This window comes from Papilio polytes, unplaced genomic scaffold, assembly GCF_000836215.1.
Source record: "Papilio polytes unplaced genomic scaffold, Ppol_1.0 DF824169.1, whole genome shotgun sequence".
Classification (NCBI taxonomy): domain Eukaryota; kingdom Metazoa; phylum Arthropoda; class Insecta; order Lepidoptera; family Papilionidae; genus Papilio; species Papilio polytes.
Genome location: NW_013525035.1, coordinates 3082079 through 3094339, shown reverse-complemented (window position 1 = coordinate 3094339; position 12261 = coordinate 3082079). Strand labels below are relative to the sequence as shown.

Genomic DNA, 12261 nt, shown 5'->3' with positions numbered 1-12261 from the left:
GCTAGAAGAAGGTGATGAAATATTTTTTTATTACGCTCATGTTAAGTTAGTCAAAAGCAGTAGTATGTAGTAGTTACTACAGACTATAGTGCGTACAATCTGCATAAAATAAATAGTTTCTAACAAAAAGCACATATCTCTACATCACGAGTTCTTACCCACAAGATGTGGATGCTGTCACAAGCCTCTGTAATTGCCAACCGGTCTTATGTTAAATTCATGAAGTAATGATTGAGTCCTACGTACGTCTAAGGAATACAAAATGGCCGTCAACTTAGATGCGATCCGATTACCGGCACCTGGAAATATGTATGAAAAAGTAATTGAGATGTTCTAATCCATTTATATCTCGCATCTCATCAGCGACAAAAACTGGCAAAGCAACGACTAATATAGACTGTAAAACTTTTTATACTTTCATAGACAATACGAATAACTTTTTTTTTATCTTTTTATTATACCATAATGTGGCAAACGAACAAGCTGAATCCGCCAAAATAGATAAGCGACCGCTGCCCATAGACATTCGCAATAACGGATGCGTTGCCTACCCTTAATCGAAAGAGTAAGATACGCACAAAATATGTTAAAGCGGGCTCTACTACTGTTGAAATCTAAGTAGCCAACGTTGGAATAAGTTTCTAGTCCTTTGTTTATTAATTTCAAACTCCGTCTACTGGATATCCGTCAAGTACGGAAACTCTTCATCCAGCCCCTTTTAAGTAAGTCATAATTATTGTCACCAGGAGGCGTTACTGACAATATACAATTACTGAATTGATTAGTATAATTCTACATGTTTATGTATGAAAATATACCTTTGACAATAACACGACAATCGCGTGGAAGGACCAATCGCTTGATGTACACATAACAATAATGGTTCACAATGTTGTTTAATCTTATTAGAATATTACATGACGTTAACTTTTTTTGCAAACTGTACTCTGACGTCCGACTCACTACAACGCGTGCAGTACATAACTTTGCACTAATATTCAGTTTTATCGTCTTACGGCGTTTTATGGCGGAATTAACGAAAAGTGTTTCGTTCTAAACCGCATTTATGTAGTATTATTTGAAATTAGTGAGATGGATTTGATGTTCGGTATTATTTCAAACGTATTTTATAACTTGTAATGATAGACTTAAACGCGACTGCGTATCTTCAATATTTCATGTTTGTTAATGATGGTGTACCGTCAATAATGAGTAAAGAGAGTTTTTTCTTGCTTTTTTATTTTGTATTTTTATCTTTAATACGTAGGAAATACAAACTATTTCCCTTTTCTATAAGCTTCATATAACAACCAGGTTCAATTAGTATTCAAATATAATATTTACTTAACGCTTCGGCCTTAAATGAAACATCAAAATCAAAAAAAGTCAGTCTGCGCGAAATCTGTAAAACTTGTTTCACATCCAGCGCAACAGTTTCAAAACTTTCTTCCTAATCGAGGGGAGTCTGAATCTATTGCTGTCCCTATCCTTCCAATTGGTTTGCGGTAACAAGTGTGACGTGCGAAAAGGACAGCTCACATGAAGACGTCACGAGGCAAAGGCGCGCGAGTGTTCTTCCACTTATTTTATTTATTCTGTTGCTGGCATATTTTTTTAATCTTTTTCCACGAGGCTACGTCTTTGTTCGAGTTCGGGGGGCGCGATGCTCCGTGGCTGGTAAGTTGGATAATTTCTTTATTCAGATCGCCCACCCGACAATTTTCTGGCCCGCATTATAAGTTGATTTATTTAATAATTTTATTACCGGCAATCTGGCCGCGTCTATTGTATTCTCATTGTCTGAGAGAGTTTGCTCTTTGTTTATCGAGTTTTAACTCTGTTACTGTTTTATTGCCTTGTTTTAATTGTATTCGGCTTTAAAATTACCATATTGTGTGATTTCTGTACTTAAGATATGTAAATAATTGGACTTTGGTACTTTTTTTTAAATTATGTCTAAAATAAAAAATATTAAAAAAAATCTTGTGGGAAGCGTAACAAAATGGGTACGTTTTAGTAATGTCTATATAATTTATGTTTGCGTAGTGTGCTATGTATCCCCACTGTCCCCGACACGTTGACAATTCAACAAGGTCAGATGTCCAGACATAGCTTTGGGGATACAAAGGGAACGAGCTCCTCTTTTTGTCGACGTGATCCCAGCGCAGGCCTCGGGCCGAGTCAAGATGCCAGAGACGATAATCCGAATGATTTGAATAGGCAGGTGGGGTAATAGAGATGTTTGTGCTACATTGTTGTTACAAAATTGTACACTCATAATGCGGAAAGTTTAGTGTTGAAGTACAAAAAAGATTTTATTATATCTATGATTCACAGCTAGCTTTTAATATTGCGGAATAAATATGTTTTTGTTTTGTAACAAGTGCAAATATCCACACATACTAGTTCCATTTATAATGAACTACACGGAGGTCTAATTAATCTGGTCCTCTCCGCAGGCTGGCGGCGGCGGCGGCGGCTGCGGCGGGCGCGACCACCGAGCTGAGCTACCTCGCCGCCTTACACCCCGCGTACCGCCCCGTGCCCTACGACCATCCGCTATACGGGACCAATACTTTACGAGGTAAGTACGACTACATTTTCAGCTAATACAACTAACTTTGAATGGTTTCCAAGCATTTACCAAGTGCTTTACTGAGTATGTTTATTTATATTTTATTCTAAGTAGTGCTTAAGTTTGCAACACGTGCGTAGGTAGTGTACTTGCTAAGTTATAGATGAATAAATTTCAAGATAAAGTGCAGTCCAATTGCTAAGAATTCTACCTTACACGTAAAGCCAATAAACTAGGTACGTCTTGTCTTTTTAACAAAAATACTGCATACCTAACAACATAATCAATACATTGTACCAATAATTGAGTAGTATCTGACATTTACAGACTGACAGGTACTATTCACAACAGCTGAATGGCTGGCATTCCTCAACGTTGAGTTTCCTGCACTGCTTTGACGGTATTTCCATACCAATACGACTTAGGGTCCTTCCAACTGAGTGTATCTCAAAGACCGGCTTAGCGCCTGTCATTCCCCTGGTGTTGTGGATACCAATGGGCGACAATGAGCATACTGGTGTTCCCGCTGCTTCTTTTCTCCTTTATGTTATAAAAAATCCAGATTTAGTAGTTATAATATAGACAGACAGATTGTGTTTTTATTTCACTTCATTGGGTTATCAACAGCCAAAGTAATAATTGACCTTTTAGATTACGTAGAGGTCTTTTTAAACTTTAAACGTATTACTTATCAACTCTAGTTTCAAGAAATTGTAACATAATACCGCTTCGTCTGCATCACGTCTATATTGAATCATATTGCACGCAAACTACGTCTGTACTCATATAGCTGTTGCCTACAGTCTGTCGTCAATCACAGTTTAACAAATAGTAACTCGATCAACTAGTATTATCTATATTTATCTATATTATTAAAATAAAGCGTAAACACACACTTCTTTGTTGCCTAAGATGTCAGCAATTAAAACATATTTTTGAATAATTCTTTTTTTAATAAAAAGCTCTACACTTGCGTCGTGCTTTAGGCTATATATTTTTACGCCTTAAATTTAGGGGGTAAATGTTTTGGATAAAAGAGACCATAAGTTGCTGCCAACATCAAGGAAGCAAGGTTGTCATCATGTCATGTCATTTTGACATTTGTAATTGATAATATGACAAATGTTATCAATAAAAGAAAATTTTCATAATTTCATGCGGATGAAGTCGCACGGGAAAAGCTAGTTTTCAAGATAATTTCCATTCTATGATAGTCATATTACTTAGTCTATATTATTATCTCCAGTGTCACTAATTACAGATTTATATTATGTTAAACAGCGGCAAAATCGCGCATCCAATGAGGAAAGAGAAACAAAACAAAGTGCACCAATTCTCCGTGACCCTATATTGCCATCTCTTTCTCATATCGCATAATAACGTAATGTGAGCGAGACACACGATTGTCGGATATCTCACACAACCCCACAAACGGCGCAGACGTACTCTATCAATGCAATTTATCTATACACTGAGGTGTTAATTAGGATTTGAACTCACGACTGCCACCATTCATTTTTCTTTAACATTCAAACGAAAATCGACCTTATACAGTTGACATAACAGGGAAAATCGGCCATTATGTCGAGCGATGAATGATACGTAGAAGTGGCTATTAAGGGACAGGACGTGTTTAAGTCACGGGTTAAAATTGGCATGCGCCAGTAAAGGGGTTGAGATTTCGACCTTGCTATAGTGTTAAGATGTTACCTCAGAGCCTAACTGTTGCTTAATGGACGTTAAATGAAATAGGACATGACATGTAAACCAAGATTACATTAGTATATTCACAAAATTAGATTTTTGTAATCAAAACGTACGCCAAATTAGATGTTAGTAATAATTTTATTTTCCATTATAATTGATGTTTTTCTACGTAAGTTATAAATTGGCTGCGGTGATTGTTGCTCTTTGCGTTATCAAGTATATTTGTACTATCTTTTGATATTTGTCCAACAAGAGTACAAACAAAGCTTAGAGAATGTAAAATTATTCCCCTTTATCGCTAACACGCCTTCACTAATATCGTCTATCGCTCAGACCGTAACAGATACATTAATGGACTGATGACTGGGCGAATGGTACAAATGAAACACTTACGCGGATTTTGCATTCACATTATTTCTCTAATCTTTGATACCAAAGATTCTTGATTGCGCCAGTAATATTGTCTTTTGTACTTAATAATATTCTTATTTGTGAACTTCAAAGTTGATAAGCCTGTCATGCCATATTGCTTTGTGAATAGCTTCTGAGTTTTATTTACTGACATAGCTTAAATAAAGTATACCTCAATATTATAACCGATTAATTATATGCCTCGATAATTTCATATGTTCATGTCGTTGTACTTGTATTTAGTTACTTAAAATGTTAATGTTTCCTAATGTGATTCGTATTTTCACCCGCTAGAATCTTCTCCTTTGAGCCTCAGTACAAAATTTACGTGGAATACTTCCAAAGCGCCTACAGTACGTATTAGCGATTCGTCGTGGACTTGCGTTCCCTTCAACATGTCTTTAGGGGCTCTGTTTATTTGTAATATTCTTGGGTCACAATGATTTTAATCAAATAAGTAAATGGTCGTAAAAATGTATTCACCATTTCGATGCGGCGCCTTTATAAAATTAGAAATGAACGTACCAGTGAAAAGTAACTAGTTTAATTTTGTTGATTGGAAAACGGGTTTCGTAAATTGTTTTATCAATTTCTATAAGACTTTAGAAATCCATTGTAGTTAATGAATATTCAACTGGTAACCATTTAATTAGTACCTTTTTGCGACTTTTGCGTCTATAATAGTCAGGAAAATTTCATTTGGAACATCCAATGTAAATCAAGATATCAAATTTCAATTCTCAAAAGTCTTTGTTATTCAAAGGTTGTGTCTGACATAGTTTTCACAATAACAAATCGATACAAAACAACCGACCTCGTCTGGCGAACTGGTGGTTGTTTTTCCACAAGAATAAATGGCATCAGAGGCACGCAAGAAACTTAACCCTTCACGGTCGCCGGTATGGCCGTACCGAAACGAAACTGTTTACGTCGGAGGGAAAAAATTGCAACGCGGTGTCCGTTTACACCGGCGACGAGGCTCCGATAACAGTCGCGGACCAGACTATAGATAACGCTCAATTAGCTGCGTTTCTTTTACGTGGACCGCTTTATGCGAAAGATACGCATTTATGTTCTTTGGTCTTAACTTTAAGACACTAATTTCTGTTGAGTATTTCATTAGACCTATTCTATATTTCTTTATTCTCTGAGCATTATAAAATGTTTTCTGAGATTTTACTTAAATAATTGAGATAAATTGTTTATCTTCTAGATTACTCCTACGTATTTGAAAAGTAAAACTCCAGTGTACTGTATCGTCAAATGTTTTATTTAAAACTAACTTTTTCCGCGGCTCCGTCCGCGTGTAAGTTAATCATAATAATTAAGAAATGAACCAATATAGCCTATGTTACTGACAGATAAGTTACCTTTTTAACGGTGAGAGAATTTTTAAAATCGGCCCAGATGATTTTTGAGCCTATTCATTACAGTCAAACAAAGTTTTCCTCTTTATAGTATAGATTCGTACGATTTGGAAAGGTACAGCGAAACGTCGCTGATTGAGATTCCTAAATCTGTATTTAATGTAGCTTCTGTCGAATTCTTCGAGCTATTAAATGTTTCAAAGCATTGCACACAATGTGCAAAAAACGCTTCATGGCTGCCAAATGGACAGACTGGCCTCGATTGACAACATTAAATAACTTCGTCTTTGTCCTTAATTTTATTCCAGACTCAATAGCTATGCCTTGATGACTTCATTTAAAATCGAAAAATGTTTTTATTCGCGTAACTTTTGTAGAATTTACAACAGTCAAGGGAAGGAATGAAAATTTACCGTCGTACTCAGCATCATTACTTGGTCACTGGAGAAGCTTAGTATAAATTTTTAATTCTAAAATTACACTAAGGGCGACTGAGAGGAAGAAGATATTCCTGTATTGACATTTTATATACAACTGATTGTTAAAATAATTTGTTCATGATTGACATCGAAATAAATTTATAAAAGTACTGCGTAAATATGTATTCTTGAAACTCATTTTGAGTGGAGTAATTTCTAATAAACCCTAATATTTACCGGCTACCAAGTTACAGGTGTCATATTGCATGACACCGCTGCTTGGTGTGACGTGATGTGTTTACTCCTCACTTGTCCTTAATTATTATTTAGCCCGGTGTCTCGGATTTCGTCTACTGTATGTACGACACCGGATGGCGACCGTCCTGCACACTACAGACCTATATCTTCATTTATACGCCAACATTGTTTATACACGCTTCATTGTGCTTCGCGTGTGCCGCTGACCGATATTTTTACACTTTTTTTATTAAATACATCTTAAATTTCAGAAGATTTTGATACGAATTCGGAACAAAATGGATAAATCTTTTTACCATATAAGGTTCGATCACTTTGAATATAAATGTAAGAATTGCATGTTGAATAAAGACGTCGCGTTTATTAACAGGAAGTTAAATTACTTTTTTAAATTGCTACTTAAATTACAATAATAATAAAGACATGTCGGTCAGTCGGTAATGTTAAAAGCAGCAATAAAAGCTAGAGTTACAGTCGATCGAACTAATTATGCAAAGTATCGGCAGCGGACTGCAAAATTTCGCAAGCGAAGTGACAAGCCGAAACTTAATAACTTACTCAGAAATGGCCGAGCAAATTGGGAGCCGAACGAGCGGTTGAACCGGCTCCGTAACCCAACACTGGCCGCCTGCCTCTCCGACACATATAAATTGTATTTTTATTCAAATCGAGCCTACGTGCCGCGATAAAACCCCCCTTAAAACAAATAGCGGACCGTTCTCGTGACATTCGAACGAAAATTTACCTTAACGTGGTAGAAATAAATGCAGAAATTCGAAATTTAATTCACCAACATATCGTAATGTAGAAGACAAGAAGCTTTGGTGCGACTGTAACGAAGATGTTCCTTGAATTATCGTGGGTTTCTACTGTCACAACATTTGTTCACATTGTTATCCTTCTTTAAGAAAGTGAGAACGATGACAATAATCTGTACAGGTCTATCGGAAGTGGAAAAATCCATGGAATGAAATCCTGTTGTTTGGGCCATGATAACAGTAAATACATTGTGCTTTGAAATCAAGAATTTACATTCTAATTAGAATAATCTGAGAGGTCTTTAAATTACTTTGAGGTCGTTTTATACAGAATATAATCGCCCTTTTCATATAGACCTCACTTATAATTACTTTGTAATAACATGACGACCAGAGCACTGTAATTACACGTAAACTCAAAAAGTCGCTGCAAGGATAACCGTTGTAATGACATACAATTTACTTAAGTTATTAATAAATTATTCTTCTCGCGTTCTGTCATACACTTTAAGTGTTCATTTTTGTGAAATTTAATCACTTCATACACCTGTCCTTTACAACGAAGCTTTAATATCGATAATAACTAAAATCGAGTTATTTTTTAACGTTCCACAAACGCTTTTGATAATAAAAAGGTCAATAAAAATGTGAAATTCAAAATTGCAATCAACCGAGCATTCGGTATGCAATCGATTCAGTCATAATGTATCCCGTCGAGTGTGAGATTATAAAATCGTTAAGCATCGAATCGTAAAAGTCGATATACCGAAAAATTAATACGCATTCGTATATCGATGTATATCTACAACGCTCGATAATCGTAAATTAAGGACCAACTCTCGGTTAACCGAGCGTATAAACTGTGAGCAAGATTCATGTTACTTCTGAGTAGAAAAAATCAACAGCGTTAAACAGAAAAGGGTATAATATCGTTGAATTGTGGAATTGTTTTTAACCAGTATTTCTCATCCTTTTTACTTAAGAAGGTTAGATTCAGTTAGAAATTACTTGATGCCAAAATATATGCAATACCCTTCGATAATGATGTTATACTCGTATAAAATTATGTGCTTATGTTTTCTACGCTAATGAGTCAAAAAAAATTGACATTTGTTTGTTGAGAGCTTTTAAAATTTGTAACTAAGAATGACTTAAGCGGTTGTCTCTATTACGAAATGTGTTTTGTAGCAAGAAACATTTTTATCATAATAATCAAAAACCCTGAATTATTATAAGATTTGATTATACACATATACTCAGACAAACATACCTCATTCTCTGAACACTAGAATATGCTGGAGACATTTTTTTTTTCAATAATTTGCTTTGAATGGGTCCCCGGCTGGTTTCTAAATATCTTGTCAGAATAAATTTATCCTGCACCCTAATCTGTTTGGAGAGAGTAAGAGGTGCAGGGAACGGGTTTTAGAGCGGGACGCAGCGATGCGCCCGCGCATCACAAGTGACCGGATTAATGCATTTTAAACGAAGAAGGCTTAATTTTGATCTCGGCTCCTTTAATTGAACGGTCCTTTTTATTTTTTTTGAAGTAAGGAACGAGCATTACTTTGCTGTGTTTGTTACATTCTTTGATACCATAATTCAGTTGCATTTCGTGAGAAAATCTTTTTATTTTATTAATTGTAAGATATGACTTGTTCAGTTATGCATGTTACTGTTCTCTAATTTACTTAAATATCGGGAGAAATTTTATTTTACAACTTTCGCCTTTATAAGTAAGATTATTTTAAGCATACTTTTACATTTCAATTGTTTTTTAAGCGTGAAGCATTTTTATTATGTTTCTTGTATATTTTAACTCATATGAGATCTACATAATATTCTCTAGGCGAATTGAGTTACAGAGGATTTATTTCTTAGTAGACGTTTCTATCTACATGATATACTAACGTATAACTTACTAAAAGGCTTCATCTGAATTAATTAAACTAAAACAAGCAACATTGAAAATGTCTCAGGAAGCTAAACCGTACAGATTTATAGTCGATCTATTTCTCAAGCGTCGGCAACTACTTTATTTCCAATGTCGAGTCGAGAGCCTCCTACAGATCGGAGAGTCGTTCTCGTTCCATGATTGACCGTGTCCACGTCGCTCCCTGCCTGCTGTGAACCTTCATTGAAAACATTTTAATAAATAACTCCAACGTTCTTTTTAAAAGCGATAATTTCTCCTTTCGATACCTTTGTGTTAGCGTAATGGTACCCATTTATATCTGTTACTCTTGTTTTGTTTCTTTCATGTTTCAAGTCAGCTCCGTTTTAAGATTTTGTACATTGTTCGAATTGGTTTTGGCAATTTTGTGTGATTGCTTTTTGTGTTAGTAGATTTTTGATAATTTGTTTTTTTCTTGTTGTAAACAACATTTCGATAGATATTGGAGACCAGTTGGAATCCTCAGCATTTCCGTTGGCTTTAGAGTTCCAATTAAATCAATCTAATCAACAAGAGAAGTGATACGCTTACAAGAAATACAGAAGGAATATATTACAAGTTGCAACTAATGCGTTATATGTAAATGCATTTTATACGAAGACAATATTGAATATAGAATTTATTGTATTCCTACAGTTTTAGGAATACGCGGACAGAGAGATAAGTTTATTACTTGGCATCACTATAGTAATTTATCTAAAAATTTAAAATTTTTAAATTCAATTGAAGTTAAGTGGTATGTCATCTTGAAACAAAATACGATTGAAAGTGACCCCAAGTCAACAACAAACAACAGAATGTTTATATCCAAAAACGCAGCGCAGTAAGAAACTAATACAATAGTTAGAAATGTATTGAATGATGGCCCACAACAATTTCTCCGATCGGGGAACCTGTTCGATCGTGATGGATGAAAAAAGCCGTGAGTCGGCGCCGATTGATCCGGCCGCCGCGAGATTGAGACATCTCGGAACGGGTTCCATCTCATTGGTGTAGGTTTTACATAGCGCTGCACGTCATGAGCGGTAGCGTTTATATTTTTATACGCACATTTTATTACTTACAGTTTGAGTAATTGTAATGGACGGCTTGTACTAATAATTGTGTATTAATGTGTAATATTGTGTAATAATGAACTTTTAGCGCCAGTCATTTTCCCGTTAATACAAGTTTTCTTACGATTTTCATTTTATGTTGTTTTCTGATAGTATTCATAGTAATAACTTATATTAGAATATGGGTATATTTTTCAAAGAACCAACTTATTAGATCTTTTATAAAGGCTCAACTTATAATTGCTATAATTAATTAACCGTGAGAGCTAACAACCTTAAGTTTCTACTTTAGGGCGCGGCTTAATTTGTACTAATCGCTCCTCGTGTAACTTAAGCCACACGGTACCGCCTACGACACGCGCACGTAATTGTTCCCAGAAACTTTATTTCCAGTTTTTCGATCCCTCGCATAGAGAACATAATTGCTCCATGTGTCGAGATCTAATAAACTCTATAGTATCGATTCCTAGTTGATTGGGAATTTCGCTAAAAAAATCAAATACCTCGATTACGATCGCGTTAAAATCGATTTCAACCGGCGTCTATTAAGACGTTGTTGAGGTATTTTTATTTTAGACAATTCGTATCGGGTCGACGACCATAATACCTATAGTTTATTGTTCTTTTTTTTCCTATGTTCGTAACAATGCTCGATCGGAATCATCTTAAATACATTGGCTTTTGTGTCTAATTCGCTTCGCCTAATTCTTACCGGTTTTTTTTTTATGCGATTTCGTACACTACGCTATTTCCATTTTAATTCGTTCTCTATCAATTAAGATTTTATTCATGCTCATATGACTGAATATTATTATATCTTGTCCTTATATGTGTTATAGCTTTCGCATGCGACACCGTCCGCGTGGAAATAAAAAAAAAAAGCAAGTAGCCTATGTGTTCTTCCAGAACATCCTCTACATCTATGCCAAATTTCATCGAGATCCGTTTAGCTGTTTAGGCTACAAACTCTAACAAACATCCATCCATCTAAACTTTCGCATTTGTAATACTAGGTTAGATTGGAAAGAGTATAGAAGATCAGTTTAAGGTTATCTAAACCTAAAATGATCTAATATCTAAACTTTTCAGATCATTAAGACAGTCGCTGTCTTTAATTGGTTTATTTTTTGTGCGATAATTTAATTATGGTCCTTCAACATGTTTGTTAACAAAACTTCGTGTTGAGGGAAACATATATCATGAAGTGAGCGACGAATCCCCGTTCCGTTCTTCCAAGAAAGCTAATTAACAACTTAACACGTGTTTTTATGCGAAAATCAAAGACATGTGGTAAGGGTATGGTATACGAATGCCACAACTGTTAAATATATGATCTTAGGTCGTATTGTCAACATTATAACGATTTCCTAACATCTGTTTCGTCTAGTTATACGCTATTTGTTACTTTAATAACAATGTAGTAAGACTTAATATTGCTAGGCGAATAATTGGAAATGGATCCAAAAAAATCGAAGATTTAGAATAAATAATAATGTGTTATTGAGAAAGTCTTGAGTACATGCCATCTAGAGATATTTATTCTACATATTATAATAGGGAAGAAGATTAAATTTAATTTCGGAATTACAGATTAAATACGAAAATTGTAATCGATTCTCTTAGAAAATGCAATGCCAATCCGTTTTCAAACCACAAACAGAAAAAACTGGCGAAGAGATATTATTGTCTCTCGTTAAATCAGCAAGAATAAATCTTAGCGGGAACTCTTATTTATTGGCAACAGCGATATAAGAAAT

At 35.1% G+C, this 12261-nt stretch overlaps 1 protein-coding gene across 6 annotated transcripts in view; it reads left to right on the top strand.

Annotated features, from left to right (window-relative positions):
• The window catches only part of LOC106111406 (transcriptional activator cubitus interruptus), a 93292-nt gene that overhangs the window by 64450 nt on the left and 16581 nt on the right, over positions 1 to 12261 (top strand). For all 6 annotated transcript variants that reach the window (XM_013293478.1, XM_013293477.1, XM_013293479.1 and 3 more), the window contains one exon: positions 2460 to 2584. In XM_013293478.1, the coding sequence (XP_013148932.1) occupies positions 2460 to 2584 (125 nt within the window). The remainder of the gene's footprint in view (positions 1 to 2459; positions 2585 to 12261) is intronic.